The sequence below is a fragment of the Carassius gibelio genome, chromosome B2 (assembly GCF_023724105.1).
Source record: "Carassius gibelio isolate Cgi1373 ecotype wild population from Czech Republic chromosome B2, carGib1.2-hapl.c, whole genome shotgun sequence".
Lineage (NCBI taxonomy): Eukaryota > Metazoa > Chordata > Actinopteri > Cypriniformes > Cyprinidae > Carassius > Carassius gibelio.
The window spans coordinates 13194007-13217458 of record NC_068397.1 but is presented as its reverse complement, the minus strand read 5'-3'; the positions used below and the strand labels follow the sequence as shown (position 1 = coordinate 13217458).

General features: G+C 37.0%; 4 protein-coding genes and 1 pseudogene across 4 annotated transcripts; 4 read left to right on the top strand and 1 right to left on the bottom strand.

The window, feature by feature from the left end:
• Nucleotides 1–579: 579 nt before the first annotated feature.
• Nucleotides 580–2685, bottom strand: LOC127951429 (serine/threonine-protein kinase ATR-like; annotated as a pseudogene).
• On the top strand, nucleotides 2640–6322 carry zgc:110269 (probable flap endonuclease 1 homolog). The gene is made up of 11 exons (XM_052548770.1): nucleotides 2640–2796; nucleotides 3138–3213; nucleotides 3322–3424; nucleotides 3522–3576; nucleotides 4252–4313; nucleotides 4411–4547; nucleotides 4766–4826; nucleotides 5061–5192; nucleotides 5495–5640; nucleotides 5802–5943; nucleotides 6024–6322. Exons 1-11 carry the CDS (start codon nucleotides 2715–2717, stop codon nucleotides 6078–6080), a joined length of 1053 nt encoding a protein of 350 aa, XP_052404730.1. The 5' UTR covers nucleotides 2640–2714; the 3' UTR covers nucleotides 6081–6322.
• A 1277-nt stretch (nucleotides 6323–7599) lies between these two features.
• Nucleotides 7600–16348, top strand: LOC127951540 (arf-GAP domain and FG repeat-containing protein 1). The gene is made up of 12 exons (XM_052549487.1): nucleotides 7600–7926; nucleotides 9099–9192; nucleotides 9280–9395; nucleotides 10795–10939; nucleotides 11066–11222; nucleotides 11735–11851; nucleotides 12923–13064; nucleotides 13163–13239; nucleotides 13322–13417; nucleotides 13529–13681; nucleotides 13953–14041; nucleotides 15497–16348. The coding sequence occupies exons 1-12, from the start codon at nucleotides 7760–7762 to the stop codon at nucleotides 15554–15556; spliced, it is 1413 nt and encodes a 470-aa protein (XP_052405447.1). The 5' UTR covers nucleotides 7600–7759; the 3' UTR covers nucleotides 15557–16348.
• A 110-nt stretch (nucleotides 16349–16458) lies between these two features.
• fbxo36b (F-box protein 36b) lies at nucleotides 16459–20494 on the top strand. Its single transcript, XM_052549488.1, has 4 exons — nucleotides 16459–17623; nucleotides 18008–18116; nucleotides 19498–19670; nucleotides 19910–20494. The coding sequence occupies exons 1-4, from the start codon at nucleotides 17528–17530 to the stop codon at nucleotides 20126–20128; spliced, it is 597 nt and encodes a 198-aa protein (XP_052405448.1). The 5' UTR covers nucleotides 16459–17527; the 3' UTR covers nucleotides 20129–20494.
• Nucleotides 20495–20577: 83 nt separating this feature from the next.
• On the top strand, nucleotides 20578–23245 carry LOC127951542 (odorant receptor 131-2). The gene is made up of 2 exons (XM_052549489.1): nucleotides 20578–21191; nucleotides 21360–23245. Exons 1-2 carry the CDS (start codon nucleotides 21128–21130, stop codon nucleotides 22400–22402), a joined length of 1107 nt encoding a protein of 368 aa, XP_052405449.1. The 5' UTR covers nucleotides 20578–21127; the 3' UTR covers nucleotides 22403–23245.
• Nucleotides 23246–23452: the final 207 nt, after the last annotated feature.

Genomic DNA, 23452 nt, shown 5'->3' with positions numbered 1-23452 from the left:
AAGTGAACGTCGCTTGATTGTGCCATCCCAAAGAAGCACAAAGTCACTTTTACGGACTTTTAAATTAAATGTTCCCTTCTGGTGGAATGAACTCCCCAACTCAATCCGAGCAGCTGAGTCCTTAGCCATCTTCAAGAATCGGCTTAAAACACATCTCTTCCATCTTTATTTGACCCTCTAACTTTAACACTCACTATTCTAATTCTATTCTTTAAAAAATCTAACTAATCTTTTTGTATTCTATTTTCTTTTCATTTATTATGCAATTGTATATGTATGTGTGTGTTTGTGTAAAGACCTCTAACTAGCTTGCTCTATTCTTTTATTTTTTTTATTCTATCTGTTTTCTTTTTATTCATCATATTAGTTAAAATCCCATGCTACTTGTACTGTATTAACCTAACTGAGACTTGTTATAGCACTTATATATCATTGCTCTTTTTGTTGTTTTTGATTGCTTCCACTGTCTTCATCTGTAAGTCATCTGTAATTTTAGGATTTTATTATTATTATAATTTTTTTAGCTCTGAAAAGTATTTTCATTGTATGGTAAAGAACAGACTGGACCTATTACTAGACTTAAAAGAATAGGGAAAACATAAGTTTTGTTTTGTATTCAATTATAATTGTCTTTTTTTAATAAACCTCTCCTTTAACCCTTTACGTCCTGCTGGTCCTGGGATCCAATGGTCTTAATCGGAGCTTTGCAAGTGGCTGCGACTCTCTCCTTCCGGATCTGCACTCCACACTCGTATCCGAGGGGAACAAACTCTCTCAAACCTGCCGTGAGTGCTTTCCTTGGCATAGAAAACTGAGAATTCCTTGCCAAAGACACTGAGCTCTGACTCCTCAAAAGTAGGCAAGGAGTCCATGAGATGCAAATAAACAGAGAAAAATGACTGTGAATGGTCTTCAGGGAAACATCCCAGAGTCACAATGCGAGTTAAAAGCACCATGGATGCTGCCTTGAGTCTTGGGCTCCCAGGAGACATGATAAGGCAAGTAGGGTCCCATATTGTTCTCATGGGAAGAAAAGCAGCACTGTTAATGAAGTCACTAACAACACCTGAGCTGTTGAATCTCCAGACCTGATGGAGAAGCGTTCCACTGGCCACTGTGGTGATGGTCTGACCATGAGATTCATATGCACTAGATCTTGCATTAAACAAATTAGCTCTGTGGAAAAAAGGCCAAATAGGACTGATCCCTTGGCTCTGAAAAGATGAAGCAAGGAACAGATGACTGACAAAATCTTCACGTGAAGATCTTCACAGTCTGGGCAAGCAGCAATTCACAAGAGGCAGTTGATGGTCCATTTACTTAAATCTGTGAAAGGAGAATGGAGGCAAATTATCCAAGCTGGATGTATTTGAGCAGAACTTTGGTATGGTAATGTAAACTAGATGAATTTACCAGAGCAGCTGTTCCCTGAGTTTTTTAAATGATCTGAAAGACACGCTGGGTTTATGAACATTAATGAAGAAGATTTAATAATGTGCTGCACAAAATTCAGCAGCATCTCACATGCTGGCTCGGAGCTGGTGTTCTTACATAACTAGTACATAACTAGTAAAACTAAACATGGACTAAAAGCAGTAAAATTACACTGGAAAGAAACACATTTACAGTACATGAGAAGGATGAAGAGAAATTTACAATAGATTCAAATGTGTTTGTTTTAAAGGGACATGCCATAATTTCATAATCTACATGTAGTTAAAAACCATGAAAACTTCCTTTCTGTTGAATATAAAGGTATTTTGTAAAATGTCTCAGTGGTTTTTGTTCCTCCATACAATGGAAGTCAATGGTCCCCAAAACTGTTTGTTTTTTCAAAATATATTAATTTGTATTATGCAGAACATCATACAATGATATGATAGAAAGTAAATAATGACATAATTTATATTTTGGGCTGAACTTTCGTTTTAATATCACATTGCACCCCATGACACACTACTATGAACTAAATATTTAAACATTTAAACTATGCATCATGTACTTTGTCATCGTTTATTGTATTTGTTCAAGTGTGTAGCTGTTCAGATAAAAAAAAAAAAAAAAACATGTATGTGACAAGAACCCAGAACTTTCATCTCAAAGGAATGTCTTATATTTCATTTATGCAATATTCGTACATAATCTTTTCAAGATTCATAGATCATAATTTTTAAATCTTAGCTTTTACTGTACACACAGGAGATTGTTATTTTAATGTGAAGTCAACAAGCACCCAAGCATTATAATTATATAGCATGGTTGAAACTGCGTGGGGGTGAGTAAATAATGACAGAATGTTACAGCCATTGATGTTACCTGGCCAGTTCTTGCAATGTAGGAATCATTGCTGACATCTGCGTTTAGGCTACTATATACAGAAAAAATATATATTTTTAGTCCGAATTGACCTAATAAAACATTTACACAAACGTTCAGACTCAAAGTCTTTCTGTCTGTCTGTCCTCTGTTTTTCACACGCGCATCACTTTCAAATGTATTTTTTTCACTGGAGCTTTGTCTACGACAAGCGAGTTGTGTCAGTCTGTTTGCAGTGGCGAAACGAGTTGGTGACGTGAGAGTCGCGGTGGCCTATCAGCGCTCTGTTACCGCGGCAACCACTCGAGAGCCGTAACACAACACGGAAACGAAACTGTGGGATGAATGAGAACAACAACAGTCGTACATGCGCCATTTAAAGTCGGTTTTAATTTAATATGGGGATTACAAAGTTAGCGAAACTAATTGATGATGACGCGTCAGCGTCTATACGCAAAAAAGAGATCGGCGATTATTCTGGTAAGATCAATATATCACTGTTAAAAATGTAAGAGAACAGCTAATTGTTAAAGTAATATAGTGAATCCAATAATATAAAAAAAGATCTCGAATCTACCCTTCAGAGTTAGATTGTTATTAATGCTTATCCAACATTACTCAGAAAGGCTTCTAACAATGACTTAGCTTTCTTTATGCTTTTTATATTCTAACGTTAACTGTTACTTGCTTTCTTTTTGTTATATAACGTTATATATATATATATGTGTGTGTGTGTGTGTGTGTGTGTCTGTGGACTTGTCATAGCATATATATTATTCTTTTATTTGAATAATTCTTATAGTAGTATATCTGTGATTCAGGAAAGATCATTGCACTGGATACATCTATTGTGGTGAATCAGTTTCGCTCGGCTCTCCCCAGTCATCTGCAGCTAAGGTCAGTTCACAGAGCTTGTTCAAATACATTAAAATCAGTGTCTTTTGTAAATATGATGAGTTGTTAGGTATAGTTGTGTTGTCTTATAATATGAATGTGATGTTGCAGCCCTCTCACTGGCTTGTTTTACCGCACTCTTACTTTCCTGGAGCATGGCATCAAGCCTGTCTTTGTACTTGATGGCAGACCACCTAATCAAAAGAGAGCCGTGGTGAGAATAATACAATTATTTAGTAATCGTATACGTATACTAATTGTGTAATTGTTTTTGTATATAATTATATATCTTATCATTTGAATCCCTCTAGCTGGAGAAAAGAGCTGAAAGCACAGGCTGGAACAGCTTAAAGAGCTCCAACACAGGTGTGTGCAGTTGTATTGTAAATATGTGGTGAAAAAAAATCCATTGAAACAGTACAATTGTGAAATATTTTACTTTTTAATCGCCATTAATCATATTAATCGCCATTAATCATACAGCACTAATCATTAACTCCATATTATATCATATAAAATATATACATAACAAATATACACATAACACATATATTATGTAAACAAAAACTTTTATTTTGTATGATTAATCACGGTTTACATAATATATGTGTGTTATATGTATATTTGTTATGTATATATTTTATATGATAAAATAATTAATGTTTTATATTATATATATTATTTTATTATTTTAAATGCAATTTATTTTGTTTGATTGTAAAGCTTAATTTTCAGCAGCCATTTCTCCAGACGTCAGCGTCACATGATCCCTCAGAAATCATTCTAACATGCTGCTCATGAAACATTTCTTTAAGATTACCAGTGTCATATTTTTGTGAGAAGTGATACTTTTTCATGACTATTGAATTGAAAGTTCAAAAGAATAGCATTTATTTGAAGTCGAAATCTTTTGCGACATTATAAATACCTTTTCTGTCATTGAAAGTTTTCAATATTGTATTGTTTCACACTGTCTCAGCTAATCATTATTTGTAGTGTGCTGGTGAATATGACATTTATGTATACTGTTTTGTACTTTAGTGTCCAACTTTAAACAGGAATGCCTGCGTCTCCTGCAGCTCATGGGTGTGCCATGCATCAAGGTATTTTAATTTAGTTACATGTATACAAATGACTCCTCACTCATATCAATTTGAGAGGTTTTTGGTTGATTGACTTTCTCATCACCGTGAATGTCAGGCTCCAGGTGAAGCAGAGGCGCTGTGTGCCCACCTGGTCAAAAGTGGCACAGTTAATGCTGTAGCTTCAGAGGATATGGACACGCTGGCGTTTGGAGGGACCTTTCTGCTCCGCCAGCTCAATGCAAAGAGAGACAGGTGAAAAAGTAGTCTGGAGATCTTGTCGGAGAACATTAGCAATGCAATTGTTTTAGTTTCCACATTAAAGTGCAAAACATGCTTTGGTTACTCTGAATGTTAAATACATACATAGAGATAAAGGATTTTTTTTAATTACTTTCAGTTTAATTGTCTATTGCAGCAATATTTGCACCAATAACTATCACTGTTATGTCCTTAAATAATTTCTTTCATAGTGAGGTCACAGAGTACTCCTTACCAAAGCTGTTGGAAGTTCTACAGCTCACATACGAAGAGGTATTTTCAGTGTTTACTTGCTTTCTTTTTACTAGACTGCTGACACTTGTTCTGTATTTTTGAAAACAACTCCCAGTGCCTGAATGTCAATAGCTGCTAAATCTGAAATGCCTTGATGAAGTTGGCATAAATTCTGAATGTAGTGGTTTTAAATTAATTTAGATTTTGAGTACCATTAGAGTTTTAATGATGCTTCTTGATTTGCTTAATCGCCTTCCTGTGTCTCTTTCGTAGTTTGTTGACCTGTGTATCTTGCTGGGCTGTGACTACTGCGATAAGATTGGGGGTCTTGGGCCGAGTCGAGCACTGAAGCTTATTAAACAACATCGTACAATAGAGGGTGTGATGGAACATGTCAACAGAAAGGTGCTTTTCAGAAGAAAAAAATATATAAGCCAAAGAAATCAAACACTGCTAAAGTTGGCGGGTATTGTGTTCATCTTTTGTGATGTATATCAGAATATCCGAATTATCCTTTTTGATTTCATCATGGCTTTAGAAGTCTGTAGAAGGCAACATTCTGATAGATTTGACATCAGTTGTTCACCCAAGTGCTTTTAAAACAGTATTTTCTTTCTTCTATGGAACACAAAAATAGATGTTCAAAAGAATGTTCAGGTTGTTCATATATCGAAATAAATGGGAACTTTGGCACTCAATTCTTCCAGACACACCCCATCCCCCTAAACTGGCAATACAAAGATGCCCGTAAGCTGTTTTTTGAAACTCCGAAAATCGACGACCCTGTCCTGGCCTGGAGTGAGCCTGATGAAGAGGGTCTGGTGCAGTTCCTGTGCAGAGAGAGGACTGTGAAGTACATATCTGTGTTCTAGTATTTACTAATATCTTATATTACTTGATTAAGAGTGAGATATTAACTGACGTTATTTAATATTATTCTTTTTTTTTTTTTTCGTTGTTGTGCATTTGTTGTGCACCTTTCTTTGGGTATGTGACCTTATTCGCTGTTTTAAGTGAAGAAAGGGTGCGGGGACGCATGAAGAAGTTTCGTGAGTCTCTCTTAAAGAGAAGGAAGCAGAGGGAGGCGGATGAGAAAATGGGCCCAACTAGACAGTCACGTCTTGAAGAATTTTTCCCTGCGACACGGAAGAGAAAGGTCAGATATCAATAAAGAAGTATTGTTAATTGATTGCTTGCTTGAACATTGTTACAAACAATCTTATCTTCCGTATCTAGGCTGTGTCTGCAGCTGTGGAAGCATCCGGTGGGAGAAAGCGATCAAAAATTAAATAAGAAGAATCATGAATCTAAAAGTGTTGATCAAAGCATCATGTGGAAGAGTCAGATGTTGTAATGGCATGGATCTGTTTTAGATGCTTATTTTACTAAGTTTTTATTTAGCTCAAATGCAACATAATGTAAAACCAGTGCCAAGAAAAGATATATTTTTAATGTTTTTGTATCATGTAACCTACAAAAAAATGTCTGGGAGCCTGTATTAAATTACAGTAAACTTCTTTTTATTTCTAAAAGTATACTGTGTTTCATCGTTGCAGTTGTAGTGTGGTTTGTGTTAAAACTAATAGTTCTCCCTAAGATGAAAATTAGCTGAACATTTCCTCACCCAAGGGCTATCCAAGATGTACAGGAATTTACAGTAGCACTACATCAGTTGCTCACCAGTGGATCCTCTGCAGTGAATGGGTGCCGTCAGAATGAGAGCTGATAAAAAAACATCACAATAATCTACAAGTAATCAATACCAGTTAATCAATCTTTTAATGATAAGCTAAATGTTTACACGTAACTAAGCCATCACTAAAGCATTTTAACTTTAAACCATTGCTTCCGGCCAAAATATGAGTCCATAATCGAGAAACAGTAACACTTATTAGATAGTAGTAACACTTGTAGACAGAGTACAGTTGGAACAATTCTTCATAAAGCTGTTACACAAACACATGGGATATTTCTTTTATTTATCAAATTGAGAAATTATGATAGATAACAAAATATTTCATTTTTTTTTTTTTTTTTTTTTATAGTTCGTAAAGACTTTGTTCCAATTGAGTACAGTTCAAACATCTTTAATGCTCTAACACAGTTTAAGATATTTTAAATTTAAAAGTCTAAGATCTCTCAGTCCCTCCATTGAAGCTGTGTGAATGGTCTACTGTCCATGTCCATAAAGGTAAGAAAAACATAAATCAAAGTAGTCCATGTGACATCAGAGGGTCAGTTATAATTTTTTGAAGCATCGAAAATACATTTTGGTCCAAAAATAGCAAAAACTACGACTTTATTCAGCATTGTCTTGTCTTCTGTGTCTGTTGTGAGAGAGTTAAAAACACAGCAGTTTGTGATATCCGGTTCGCGAACGAATCATTCGATGTAACTGGATCTTTTTGAACAAGTTCACCAAATTGAACTGAATAGTTTTAAACGGTTTGCGTATCAATACAGAGTTCAAACAAACCCTTTGATGTCACATGGACTACTTTGATGATGTTTTTTCTTACCTTTCTGGACATGGACAGTAAGACTGTACACACAGTTTCAACGGAGGGACTGAGTGAGCTCTCAGACAAAATCTAAAATATCTTAAACTGTGTTCCGAAGGTAAATGGAAAACGGATTAAACGGAAAGTCTCACTGGTTTGGAACGACATGAGGGTGAGTTATTGATTACATAATTTTGATTTTTGGGTGAACTAACCCTTTAAGGCGATTTCGCCGGTGTTTCTGAACGTGTGTCAGCAGAGGCGTTCCTCGCCGGTGCAGTAGGTGGCAGTATTGACATGCACAGCATCTAGCGCTCCACATCAGTCCAGTGAAGAACCAGACGTTTATGGCTATTCCTGGCTGTCCTATGTGGAACGATTTTCCAGCGCTGCCGGGCGTGTTTATGCACTAGATTTACCAAGAACTCACAGCTCCACCTGCCCTAGACTCGACAGCTTTATTATTTCGTGATGGCGGCGAGTGCCAAACGAAAACAGGAGGAGAAACACTTGAAGATGCTTCGGGAGATGACCAGCCAGCCTCCCAATAGGAAATGCTTTGACTGCGATCAGCGCGGCCCGACCTACGCCAACATGACAGTGGGCTCGTTTGTGTGCACCACCTGTTCCGGAATACTGTAAGTTTTTAACGAAGCCCCTCATATCCACACAGATGGCGTATTAACTTGTTGTTTTCCCCAAGAGTCTGCACGGGCAGACGCCTAACAACCCCTCCCATCTGAGAGATCATCTGCAGAATGTGTCCCAGCTGCCTTTCTAACATCATCATAACATCAGCTTTCACCAAAATAGCACGAGATTCAGGGCCGGGGGAGCCGAGCTTTTCAAAGAGGACAGGCTCCTATTCAAATAAGACCGTGTGACGTTGGTGTTAATTGTGTGTGTTCGGAAAGTATTGTATCTACGTGTGACACACCCATGTTTAAACACGTCAGCCGCTTATGCACAGATTATATCGATAACTGGATGAATTGAAGAAAATGTGAGTGGTTTTGAACTTACAGACATGTGAAAATGTCTGTATGATATTGTGGTGCTGGGTTTGGGGTCCTAAGAAAAAAAAGCCAGCCTCAACTCAATTTCTTCATGAAATTCTGGTTCAGTGATGTAACTAAGTAAGACAGGGGCCCCCAGTGTCCTACGTCAAAAGAGCCACCATTGTGGTCCGTGTCTTTATGTTATTCTGGTGCAGGGATATGACTAAATATGACAGGGACCCACAAGGGCCTTTAAGGGCTTTAAGTGTCTTCATTATATTCTGATGCTGAGATAAAACTATATAGGACAGGGGCCCCCAGAGACCACAAACAAAGCCTTAGAGGTCTTATCCGGGCTTCAGTACACCACTCGTGTCAAAAGAGCCCACCCTCGTGGTTCATTTATACAGCCATGGCATGTTGATATTGATTTTATGGGGTCTCCCATTTTTGTAAGAAAGAATTTATTCATAATTAAAATTCTTTCAAATGTATTTTACATGTTAATATTATGTATAATTTAGTTATTAACTAACAATGGCAAAAATCTACAAATAATAATGTTTGACTTATAACAAAAAACTTACGTCTGATCATTTAGAAACGTTATAGAAAATCTCTCTTGGAAAAAAAAAAAGAATATCTTTTGAGGTATCACTTGCGCTTAAAATGCGAAGAAAGTTTGTCTAGAAGAATAACAAATATAAACACCACTAATAATGTATGAGTGGTAGAAGTAGGGCTTTCGAAGTTTAGTATTGTCTGTGCCGTGACCAATCTGTGATACTTATGTCATTTGATTTGTACCCCAGACGAGGCCTCAACCCTCCACACAGAGTGAAGTCCATCTCTATGACAACTTTCACCCAACAGGAAATCGAGTTCTTACAAAAACACAGCAATGAGGTACAACCCGCTTTTCCACAAAGGGCACATTACAATTTATACACACAATGATTTCAATCTCTTTTTGTTTTTGTTTTTTGTGCTCAGGTCTGCAAGCACATCTGGCTGGGATTGTATGATGACAAGAGCTCCGTGATCCCAGATTTCCGTGAACCTCAGAAAGTCAAAGAGTTTCTTCAGGAGAAATACGAGAAGAAAAGATGGTAAGGAGTCTGGTCAGATCCATCCATCTTTTGTGTTGTGTGTTTTTGTGTAGCATGTTGCTTTTTTCTTTGTACTAGGATATTCATTTCAGTTATTTTTCCTAACCGACAACCGATGCTCATTAACCGTTAACAGACAAGATTATTTTAAATTAGAATTTAATTAAATTAGAAAGGATAGTTGTCTTTGACCCGTTAAAAATACTAACATTTGTTTCCTGGTGATTAATTTTACATGTCTTCATATCACATCATGCACTTGCAGCTCTTCTGCGAGCAGAGAAAAAACATAATAAAGCTAGGCTATATATTGTGAATAAATAGGCCTATACAAGAAATATATTTTTTCTTGAATAATAAATTATGAAAATGAACGAAAATGCAGTGTTGCGGTTCATTTTTGTGCTGCACGAAAGGAAACCGATGGCAGAAAGCGGCATCCTATTTTTCTTATACATGGAATATTGGAACGTGAGTGAAATAAGCTATAATAATTTAGCATTCAAATACATCATGAATATGGAAACATTTGATTTTGTGTCGAATGAGAGACCCAACAGTGGTTTCAGTTTCGTTTTAGCCTATATAAATTTATGTTACTATAAGTTCTTATAGGCTATTTTTTATTGTTCTTTTTTAAATAGGCTACTGTTAATTGAAAGGATTTGTTGTGGAGTGAGGGTAACTTAAATAGCATACCTATGTTTACAGTGTTTATTATAATGTTTGTAAACCATTTGCATCGACATTAGGCTTATTTCTGAATGTAATAATAAAATGCGACTTATTAATAGGCTACGCGACTTGTTTTTTTTTTTCTCTCTAAAAAAAACCCAACAAATTTATATGTGTAGCCTATTTTAACAATGCACCAAAACTTAAATATTTTGATAAATGACTGAAAATAAATAAATGACTTTTAAACCGTAAACCATTTACTGTAACTGATTAATTTCTAAAATTAAAGTGTACACGTGTCTGATGAGACAGATGCTTCTGAGATTATGCATTTTCATCGTTTTAGCTGGCATTATTGTTATTGTAGTGCTATAAAGCTGTTCAGTTTTATAAAGAGGTTCTCAAATAAATGATTTAGTAAATTCTGACGGAAACCCTAACATCCTTGTAATAAACTGTATTTATTACAGTTAAATGCAGTCTTGATGAGCATAAGAGTGAACATAAAAAGAAGTCTTACTGACCCCAAACTTTTGAATGGTAGTGTATGACTGCTAATTGTGCTAATTATGTTATAAAACAAAGCTCTTGAAGTCTTCTTAACAAGACACAGTCCTTATTTTTTTTTTTAAAATAACTTTATTCTAAAAACTCCCAAGGGCGCCCGTGGCAAATTAGCTTTCCTGGTTGGCCTACAAATTGACAGCTCTATTATTTGCAGGTATGTTCCCCCAGAACAAGCCAAGGTGATCGCCACTGTGCAGGCCTCAATATCTGGTTCATCTGCTAGCAGTACCAGTAGCACCCCAGAGGTTCTTCCCCAGCCCCTCAAAACCCTGCATCTTACCAAGACTCCATCCAACCAGGTAACGACGTACAACCACCTTTACATTTGTACCTTCATTTGGAACCACAGAACGTTCAGTTCTTCTTCGCCAAACCAGGTTATGCCCTGTTTTCCTCTTCATGTCTTCCCCACATTTGTCTCTCAGTCCCCAGTGACCAGTCGTGTTCAGGCCCAGGCTGCAGGCCAGGAGAAGAAGTTTGACCTCCTCTCTGACTTGGGTGGAGATATTTTTGCTGCCCCTCAAGCTCAAACTTCCAGCTCCTCAAACTTTGCTAATTTTGCACATTTTAACAGGCCCTCAGGTAACACTTTTTTAATAGATTGACAGCTCTAATTTATGTTTAAAGTGAAGAAGAGCTTATTTAGATGCTGTGGCTAACAAGTTCCTTTAATTGTTTCACCACCATTAATAATTTTGTAGCTTTCTGTCATTCATTTAAAGGTAAAGTTCATCCAAAAATGAAAATAGTGTTCATTTGCTCATTCTCGTGTTGTTCCAAACCTGCATGGCTTGCGTTCTTCTAAGTAACACAAAAAATGTGATGTGTGAGGTAATTTTTTTATTATTATAGGTATAAAAGCAGTTGATATGAGGTTGAGTAAATGAAAACAGCATTTTCATTCTGGATGAACAATCCTTTTAAATGATTTCAACTATCCTACTCTTCAACCATTTGTATATGATGTCAGTCAGCTCACTGTTTTGCTTTTGGTTGTCTAAATTTATGTCAGAACCATGATTTCACACTGTCACTTCATTTTCCTCATCAGTCCTGTTCATTCATGTATTTTGTTCACCCTGTGCCATCTGTAGCACAAAATAATTCCACCACAGACTTTGCCAACTTTGATTCCTTTGGAAATGCTAGTGTACCGTCACATTTTGGCACATCACCCCCATCAAAGCCTTCCCTTCAACAACCCCACACAGGTACCATACCCTGCCCTGCCCTATCCATTGTTTGTTACGCTCATGGGTATTTCCATTTCCTGTCATGGCTGTTACAGAATGTAATCGGCTAAATGTCACATCTGTGCTGTTGTCATTTAAGGAATAGGATGGGTCAGTGAATTTTTTATTATTATCTTTGTGTATTTATTTATTTAATGATACATTTAAAATCCTGTTCATACATAGAATGACTTCAAACACATCTTCTGTAATGAGCATGTTTTTTAATTACATTTTTATAAAGTCAGAAATGTCAGGTTAATACAACTGTCCTGATAATATAATGAAGAAATTATCATTTTCAGAAATCAATAAAATAATTATTGAAAAAAAAAAAAAAAAATATATATATATATATATATATATATATATATATATATATATATATATATATATATATATATATATATATATATATATATAAATAAAACTGTGTATTAATATTTGAAAAACCTTTGTTAGAACCAAAAGTCATGTGGTGCGACCAAAGTACATGAGTAAAAAAAATCTATTAATTAACATCAATTACGCATAAAATAGGGAAATATATCATAGAGAGGACCCCTGTAGAACTGTGTGACAAGGCAAGGGTAATTCAGGTTGTAATGTCATGTGGAGCAACTAGCATTAAAAGTAAATTGTGTTGTTTCATTATTATTTATATACCTTTACAGTATTAACAATTTGAATGAAATTTGTGATTTCAGTCCTCGTTTTAATTTGAGGAATGTTAGTTATGTGCTTTCTTTTTTTTTTTTAGTATATTAGTAAATTGCACAGGCAACAATTTGTAAATGTTTTGGTACCAAATTGAATAGATATTAGATATTAATATTTAATATTAAGTAATATGTATTAACTTTTAATTTATGGTAATACCACGTCATTATCTTGAAAATGGTATAAAAGCCATGATAACAAACCGACATAAATACAAAGAGTACATCCTTTATCAATATATCTTTATTTATTTATTTTTTGAAACCCTTATGTGTTGACCCTTATGTGTTTATTAATAAATTTAGGCTAAAGATCATTTTTCCCATTCAGGTGGAGGCATGTCCATTGCTCCACTACCCAGTATGGCTCCTGTCCCGCCTCCGAGCAGTTTATCAGCAGAGGACCGTTACGCTGCCCTGGCTGAGCTTGACAGTGCCCTCAGTTCAACCACTACAAGTGGAAGCGTACAAGGGTGAGCGATTACTGTATTACTTGCTGCACAAAGACTTTTTAGGCTTTAATCTTTTTTGTGTGCTCATGTATATCTTTTTGTGTGTGCATGCACCAAAGTGTGTTTGGAGGTGTCCCAGGAGCTCCTGTACCTCCACCTCAGCCAGGACTACCCAACATGCAACAGGGTTTTGCAGGTGGAGCTTTTAAGATTCTTTAAAGTAAGTTGGTTTCAACATTTAATCTTTTTAACTGAACTTGACTGTTTTTATTGTGCAGCTGCCCCCTCCACAAACCCATTTGTGGCTGCTGGGATGGTTCAGGAGCCCATGTCCACAAATCCATTCCAAACCAACGGAAGAGCAGCAGCCTCGGGTAAAACCTAGCTTTGGTCGAGATCAGCATGCCCGTTATGTGTGTGTCCATTTAAGGAATGAGCAGGTGAAACATGCTACTCCTCCTCTGGTCTCCTTTTATTTACTTTAGCCTCATTTGGCACTGGCTCTATGAGCATGCCAGCTGGCTTTGGGAACACATCCAGTTACTGCCTGCCAACCAGTTTTAGTGGGACCTTCCAGCAGCAATTCCCTGGCCAAGGTCCCTTTCCCCCACCTGCAGCCTTCCACCAACAGCCCAATGGTATGTGAGACTATATTTGTGTCTTTGTGAGTGTGAGGTGGCCCAATCCCCCAGTGGCTTATGCATACTCTCTATTCTTTTATGCATACTCTTATGAGTCATGAGAAAGGCTTGGTTTGTGTTTTATTAAGCATCAGCTCTTTTTGATTTCCGTGCTTTGATGTGAGTTTTGGTGTTGCATGTGATGGAGTAGCAGGTTCAGTGCTTTAGCATTGTCTCTCAGTGTAATACATTAGTTCCATAGCTGTTCTTCTTTTATGGTCCTCCTCAGGGGGCTTTCCAGCCTATGGACAGGCCAAACCTATGGGAAACTATGGGCAGGCGGTCACAGGACCTGGCATCTCCAGCAACCCATTCATGGTAAGCAAGCCAGTGGCAGTGTAAATACGAAGTATCATAGATATTCTTTATTAATTGTTCTAAAAACGATGGTTCTCAAACCTTTTACTCATTCCCCATAATCCAACACAATATTCAAAGGCCCCTCATAGTCCAACAAAATATTCATAGCACCCCCACCTTGTATAATCCAACATTATATTTAAAAGGGTCATGAACTGCCTTGTTTTTTTTAAGTGGACATCAGAGAACAGTACACAATAAAAAAAACAATCATATTTTAGAAGTACTAGGCTACTTCCTGTCCTGATTTAATGCCCCTCATCTGTTTTAATAGGCTTGTTGGATTGTAAACTCTGAAGTAAATGGCCATTGCTACGATAGGCTACAGTTGGGAATATACCACATCCTTCATAGATGGAACGCATAAATACATAATACATATCAATCGATCTGTAAGAAGAGACAAACCAATAATTACCATGTAATAAAAACACTTATTCACACTTTTGTGGTGCGACATTACTGTCCGATTCAATATAGCCGGCACAGCATCGTATTTTAGTTTCAATCTTTCTGAAGATTCTGTGTCGAATTGTGCATTGTTTGTAAACGAGTCCAAGTAACCAAAGGACCAATTTCTTACTGGTGTGGTCTGGATCTTCAAAGTTCATCCACTTTTTCTCAACATTGGGATCAGAAGGAATGCAAATGTCTTCAGAACATCTTTGTCCTTTTGATTTCTGCGTAGACTTGCATTTGCCTCTCTTGTTATTTACCCACTATGTGCATCGATCGGTGGGTGGGGCTAAACTGGCAGTGATATAGAAGCAGGCGTTGATCTTCGGCGGAGGCGTGGTTCAGCCAAACTATTACATGATTGAGTGGCACGTTTCCAAAAGCTGTCATTTTTGGCAGACTGCCTTCAATATAAGCTGTTTTTAGACTAGAGAAAAAGTTCTGATTTCTGAAACATACAGAAGGTTTTTATAGCACAATGTACCCTTACATGTCAAAGGATCAAGGGAATATTGATTTCTCAGTTCATGAGCCCTTTAAATATAAAGTTTTCTTGTTACCTCAGCTGTAATTTTGACTGTAAAGCTGCTAGTTAACCTTTTTTTCTTTAGAGAGTTGAGAGCGGTTGTGGTTGTGCTCTAAAACTTGTAAGAGCTGTAGTCTGAAATGTGGTAAAATCTATAGTTACTAACCTACGGGGCTTTAATCGTTAGCCAATCTTACGACCTTGTGTATGCCATACCAACATTTACACTCATTTTTTTGTCTAGTTTCAGTTTATATGTTAGCCGTTTTTTCACATAATGTATGGTGTAGACTAAACGGATACATTCACTATATTTTTCATTTGTCCTTTAATTCGCACACTGCACCAAAGCTATGAATGACACCTTCAAAACAATGTTTCTTCATCAACTCTGATGGTGACACTGTCTTGTCATATCTTCTTCCATTCAGGGCGGAGGTCCGGCAGGACCGTACCCCACAGGAGGTTCCTCCACAAACCCCTTTCTTTAAAGCGCTTTTTACCCCACATCTCTGCAGCGTCATGCACACATTCCGCATCACCAATGCTCTAAAACATTGTCTTCAAGAATCTGAAAGTATTCAGATTTTGTATTTACTGCACTGAGTCTTCGACATTTCTAGAGAAAGAGCTGTGGATACGCAGGTGACGGTCTTCCCCACCCATCTCTGTATTCTAGGACAAAACTCCACGTTTGTCCCTCCTCATTTATGCCTTCGACTCATGTTTTATGCCTAGAAAGTAAGCTCCTTGTGCATATCAGCATTTGTAATCCTTTTAAAACCATGTTATTCACAAAGAGGAACTGTGACCGAACAGCAGAACACAGTGGTGTCTATGGATGCTGTGATTAGCTGTTACAAACAACTTAGTTTGTCCTTAGCACCCGCTCTAGCAGAAATGTTACGTTCTGTTGAGGCCAAAACACATGTGAGGAATAGATGCCAATAATCGCCTCAAGGAGGTAAGAAAACATGGTTTGGATGAAAACCTGACATCTGTTGTAAGGGCAGTGGAGCTCAGCACAAGCGGCTATGTAGATAAAGCAGGTGTCTACAGCACAAAAGGACCGAAGTAGATGTAAGTGGTAGATTTCACATTTCTATGATCTCCCCTATGGGTCTCTATTGCTGCAACTTGGGAAATTGGCAGGTCTGACCTGCGGTGATCTCCGTTAATGGATTGTTGACAACATCAAAAGTTACCATTACAGGTATACAAGTTAATGTGTACATATATAAATATATGTATAAAATATTAAATGATTTTTAACTACTGTGTTACATGCATCTGTTTGTGTTTTATTGAATTTTTTTTTTTTTTAGTACTTCCTGGAGCATTGCTTGAGTTTTTAGTTTGTTCTAACTACGGGATATGCATGGTTGTAATGTTAGTATTTCCCACTTACCCTTCTGAATAATATATTGGAATAATTAAGAAAAAATTTAATTGTTTTAAACAAAAAGGGTTTCAACTATTTGGCAGCACTACAGTTTCTGACAGCGTGAAATGTGAAATTTTCCTTCAGCACCCAATCAGCATACTAGAATGATCATGTCACACTGAAGCCTGCAGTAATGGCTGCTGAAAACTCAGCTTTGCCAAACAGGAATAAATTATGTTTTAAAATAGAAAATTTAATTTTAATAATATTTCACAATATTATTGTATTTATTTCTGTTAAGTAAATGCAGTGGTGAGCATGCATGACGTAAAAAAAAATATATAATGTTGTAAACTTATAGCTGGCAGTGTTATTTGAATCAGGAATGTAAATAATTGCAAAGAAGAGAAATACTTAATGCTGAAAAATCGGATTCATCTTAGGCTGCGTTTACAACTACTGGAGCAAATAAAAAACAGATGGAACTAATTAATCAAATTGACCAACAGACTGAGTGACAGCTGTTTTTTCATCAATTACTTAAACCCCTCTGATCTTGCATTAACATTCATCAAATGTTCTTTAGAACATTTTAATTAACGCATTTACCAATGACCAAAGGTGGATGATTTCAACATTTATTATTCTGTTAAAACTGCCAGATGAAATCATCCATTTTATTTTTTACCAAAGTTGGGGTTATTTTTTATGGTTTAAATAGTAGAATCATAAATTCAATATTTATTATATTCAAACGGTTTACCTTTTTCACATTTTAATTGTTCACATTCACTAAAATACTCCACGGTGAGTCTCGGCCTCATGTATGAAGATGTTCCTACAAGCCCCTTTTGTGTTCTTCTGTGCACCTTTTGTAGTACAAATATATATTTTATTAGTACTGATTTCATATGTCTAGTAACTTATTATTTGTCTTATTCTACTTCTAACTATATTGTTTTAAAAATATTTTTTAAAAATCTTATAAACACAACGGCTCTGGGGACGCCCATGCTCTGGAGATGAAGTAGGCTGTGGAGTTTCTGTTGTCCTGGTAACGCGTCAACGGAATCCGGGAATGGCGAGTTTACTGGGTGAAACTCTGTTTGAGATCAGTGGACAAGGTCCTGCTCCAATAAAGGACTATTTCCACTTTGCAATAACAAAATCTCAGGTTTGTTGAGTTGATAATATTGTTAACACAAGTTAGCGGCAGTTAACGTTACATGACCAAAAGTTTGCTGTTTGTTTATCTCTTCTCTTCTAGAGCTTCCAAACGCAATGCTAAATTGTAAGTTACAAATCACAATTGTAACCAAAAAGCTTGGTGATAGAGAACGAGATTAATACATGCGTGTCTTCATCACGTCTGGGATTGTAGACTCTACTAGCATTTATTATCACACTGAAATGTACAAATTTAAATTAGAGATATGTTTAATAAATACGCTAGTTAACGTACTGATTTCTACTTAAGATCCTACAAGATATAATATGGAAAATAACGTTCAGCAGGTCTTTAGTGTTCGATATTATTTATCACAATTACAAACTGCAGGTAATTTGGAGCTGGTGGAAGATCTCTTTGAGGTCAGACTGCAGGAACACACCACCAGGACAACTGAGAGAATCACATGAAGACTTTTTAGAAGACAAACGTCTGCAAAGTGAGTTATTCAGTCCATGTTAGTATACAAGTGCATTGCAATAAATTTGAGTGTCGTGAAAAAAGTTCCTTTATTTTAGTAATTCAATCAAATTGTGAAACTCATGCGTTAAATAAATTCAGTGCACAAAGACTGAAGTAGTTTAAGTCTTTGGTTCTTTTAATTGTGAAGTTTTTGGCTCACATTTAACAAAAACCCACCAATTCACTATCTCAACAAATTAGAATATTTCATAAGACCAGTAAAAAAAGAGCATTTGACCCTGCTGAGGTGGTCAGGAGTTGCTTAACAAGAGGAATACGACAACTGTAGCCAAATTTCATGACGCGTCAGTGTGAGGTGGCTCTTGATGTCTTGACCCCAGCCTCCATTTCTTGTGAAGTTTACTCAAATACTTGAATCGATTTTGCTTGAAAATCCTCATAAGGCTGCCGTTCTCTCAGTTGGTTGTGCATCTTTTTCTTCCACACTTTTTACTTCCACTCAACTTTCTGTTAACAAGCTTTTTTGGCAAATCATCACAATTAATAGAACCTAAGACTTAAACTAATTCATGTTTTGCGCATTGAATTGATTTAATACCCAAGTTTCACAATTTGAGTTGAATTACTGAAATAAATGAACTTTTTGTTAACATGCTTGGATACAGCACTCTGTGAACAGCCAGATTGTTTGGCAATGAATGTTTGTGGCTTACTCTCCTTGTGAAGGGTGTCAATGATTGTCTTCTGGACAACTGTCAGATCAGCAGTCTTCCCCATGATTGTGTAGCCTAGTGAACCAAACTGAGTGACCATTTTGAAGGCTCAGGAAACCTTTGCAGGTGTTTTGAGTTGATTAGCTGATTGGCATGTCACCATATTCAAATTTGTTGAGATTTGTTGGGTTTTTGTTAAATGTGAGCCAAAATCATCACAATTAAAAGAACCAAAGACTTATACTACTTCAGTCTGAATTTCTTTTTAATTAGAATTTAATTAAATCTATTCATTTAGCAGATGCTTTTATCCAAAGTGACTTACATTGCATTCAAGCTAACAATTTTCTTCTAAAACGTGTTCCCTGAAATTCGAACCCCCAACCTTGCGCTTGCTAACACAATGCTCTACCACTCTACATAGAGCTACAGGAACACTTTTTAATACATTTTATTTAATACACAATTTACACAATTTGAGTTGAATTACTGAAACGAACAAATTTAATAAACAAATTTTCAATTACATTCTAATTTGAGATGCACCTGTATGTTTTTGTTATTCTTACTATTACAGACCTGCATACACTTCACATTTTTAAGCTTAATTTCAATTGAAGTGTGTTAAGACTCCTAATGTAAACTGTGGCTCATTCACTGAACAATCTGATGTGTCTCATCCAGATCAAGTGAGAATGGTATTTGGTCCTCACATCTTCCAGTACTCCCAAAATTTATGCCAGGGACACTATGATTATATTGTCCGTCTCCCCAATGCTTTACTTTTCAACATCATGGCACATCTGGACCTTGAAGACATTTCAGTTGTTTCACGCACCTGCCGTAGGTTTAAAGAGGTAAGGCCTATTGTAATCCCTTTGCTTTTAAAAGTGTCATTTAACAAATCCAAATGGCTTTTATTTCAAATAAAATAACTCAAGCACACATTTCAAGCAAAACATTTCACATGAAATCTTACAATTTGGACATTATTACAATTTTATGATTACTTTCTGAGTTTGCTGTGTGTTAAATGGTTACATGGAAATTGTCTATGCTGTCTGTTAACTCCATTGTGGGCTTTTTTTCTCTCCAGCTTTGTAACTCTGAGGATTTCTGGGAGCAGACAGTGAGGAAGCATTGTGACACTGTGACACCAACAGTGGAGGCTTTAGCTGAGGAGGTTGGCTGGAGGACAATTTTCTTTACCAACAAGCTGCAGCTGCAGATGCAGATTAGTCGCCGGAAGCAGAAGGAAAATCAGCCCTGTGAGGATAAAAACCAGCCAAGTCCTTCTTCAGTACCTTTGGAGTAAATGACTGAAGACTGTTTACAAAGCCTTTTTTAAGTCTGATTAAGACTTTATTTCACAAAACACTATTTTTGCTTGTATTGAAGATTCACTCAAATCTAATCCAACTGAAGATTGCTCAAATCTAAAATGTTTTTGAGCCAAAGAACCAGTTTTAGGTGAAATATTTATGCTGTATTTCACAACTTGTAAAATAAACACATAATAGCTGATTTTCTGCAGTCTTTGAGGTTATTTTAATACATATCCAAAGACTGAGATTATGCCAGCACGTGTTTTCTCTACTTTACCAAACACAACACAGTTCTATATAACACATAATAACAGTATTGTCCTGTCAGATGCCAATTTTTGTGAATAAAAACCTTAAATGTAGAATTTGTTAATGTTATGTCATTGCAAAAAAAACGGTCCTGTTTTGTTCAAAATAAATAGCACATTTCAATAATATATTCTTTAAAAAAAAGAGGGGAAAAAAACGATTTCCAATCCAATTATTTCACAGCTCATCTGTTGCTGGATTCCTCTGAACCATAACTAGATAACCATGGCAATCCAGAATGAGCTTTTACAGTCATTAAACCTGTCAAGAACAATCATATCACAAATATTCTTTTTGTAGAATTGCCTATTTATCACCTCACTTCTCACTGATCATTTTAAATTGTATGAATGAGATAATAAGGCTTGAGTTATTTATGGGCATGTGGTTAAAACACACCCCTCATACGCTCAGCAGATTTACTGTTGCGTGGCAATGTGTCACTACACAGTAAAAGACCATGCGTGGGGGGATGTTGGGAACCTGAGATGCTGTGAATAGACAGCTGGCTGCAGGTGAGAATCACTCGGACACTTTACATCTGTGAATAAGCATGACAAATATCACAGGGAAGGATACTGAAAAGCAAAGTTGCTCATTTAGGATCCAAACAAGCTGAGGAAGAAGGTGTTTCTGAGATTGAAGAGTTTATTAATCGAGTAACAAGTGACAGATCAAAAATGACTAACACCAGTGATCGGATGGATTTGGCTTTCGTGCTTCAAACAGGTGAGTGGATTTCTAGTTTTTTTACACTAAACTAAAATATCCAAAAAGTTGTGTTGGTCAGCGTTCTAGTGTTTTCTTGAACACAACATGATCATCTGCTTCAGTAGATTTGTGACTACATGTTCTTAATCTCCATCTAGCTCACATTGTTTTTTGTTTTTTTTACTTTTTCATTTTTTCAAGTGACCAGCTCCAACCTAGCTGACAGCAATAGGCCTTTGGACACCATAAAATCATTTGTCCACTTTGGAGCTTTCATTGTCACTGGTCTCTTTACCTGCCTCATCATAGCAACAGTGCGGAACAACCAGGAGCTGCATCAGAACCCTCGCTATGTCCTATTGTGTCAGCACTGCATCTGTCTGTCCGGCTTCAACATTATGGGCACAGTTGTACACGCTCTTCGCAGCCTACGTTGGCCAATCTCTCGAATCACCTGTTGGATCCTCTTCGACCTGCAGGTGGTAATGGCACGAGGTTTAATGATCACCCTCACACTGATGTCCATCAGCACTTGTCTGTCCATTTGCATGCCACTCCGCTACCCAGTTCTGGTCCAGCGATTGTACCGCTGGGTCGCTTTGGTGGCTTGCATTCTCGCCTTAATCAACCCCGTAGTGTTCACTGTTCTAGCCTGTGCGCGCTTTCCGTGGGACTATGTGGTTGGGCTGGACACCGAGTGCTCCACGGCTTTGGAGGGCACCGCATGCATCGCCAGCGCTTTAGCATTGCTGTTATTGCTGGTGCTGCTTATTATTATAAGCTACGTGGTGATTTACCTGGAAGGCAGACGTGCTGGCCATTTCACACAATCCAACAGTAAAGGCCGCCGCACCATTCTCATCCACAGCCTGCAGATGAGTCTGCACATTCTTCCCTCTCTCATCATCATTTCCCGGCATCAGGAGGCGCTCCCCATAGCAGTGTCGATTTTTATCCTCTTCAGTTTTGCACAGTCCCTGAGCCCCGTGGTGTTTGGCCTGCGCTGCAAAGAGCTCTACAAGGATATGCCTCAATTTCTGCCTTGCTTCTGGGGAAACTGTGGCAGCTGTGTTCACACTGGGAGCATAGAGAGCTCCAGCACTGGAACAATAACCAGTGCGGAGACGGCAGCCAGTATAGAGACTAACGCCTTCACCTGTATGGCCACCAGCGCCCCATCTGCCATAACCACAGAGCATGAGGGCGAGATTGAGGTGTCAGACTTTGATGAGTTAACCGTATAAGTTAGAAACACGTGGGATGAGATGAACAACAGTGTTAACAAATAGACAGTGGCCTCTTTATTTAAAACACGGAATAGGGAGGTCAACAAAAGAGACAAAACTAAGTTTACTTTCTTTTTTTATCTAAACAACATCAAAGGTTTGGGGTCAGGAAGATTAAAAACAAATGTATTCAGCTATAAAGCTCTATATAGCTAAAAGAATATGGCTGCGTCCAAAAGCTGTAAAATGCTGCCTTTTGAGGCACCGTTCCATGGCGGAAAAGCATCAAGGAACATCCGGATCAAAATACTGATTTACTTCCTGTCTCCGGAGGCATCTTCTGATTGAATTTTGAAGGCAGCATAGATGTATTCTTCACTGACTTTGATATCCCACAATCCTGGGCATTCCACTCCATGAAGGTTGCGCTAAAAAAAAAAAAAAAAAAGAAGATGGCATCTTAAAGTTGCATTTGGTGGTTTGTGTGAGTAAATGTATATTTCTGACAAATATTTTGCACTTTTGATGTTATTTCTTGCGAGAAATCAGTATTACAGTAATAAAATATTTCTTTAGTTATCACCAAAATACGTTCTATTTTGTCTTAGGTCGTTAAACCATTACACTGCCTCAGCAGCCTGTCCGAAATCAGTTACATCAGGTGCCTTCGTGAAAAAAAGCTGTTTGCAAAAACATTGCCTCATAATGCAGCGAGGCATCAAGTCAGCTGCCTAGGCTTTCGGATGCAGCCTATAACAAAAAGTAAAAAAATAATAATAATCTTATTGACCCCTGAATTTGTCTATGAACGTTTTTCAAGTCATGTGAAACATTCACTATGAAGTCTTTAAATTACTAAATTTAGGTGATCGTGCATTAAGTTGTATTTGTCTTGGCAACAATAAATTATTTTATCTAAATTATTTGTTTTTCTATACTGAATCATCTGAATCTAAATGTTTTGACTGATTCATTTCAGGTTATTTTGGTGACAACAAACCTGTTATATCTTTAGGTAAGTCACTATAGCAGTCATTGTACTTTCAAATGCACATCTACAAAATAAAT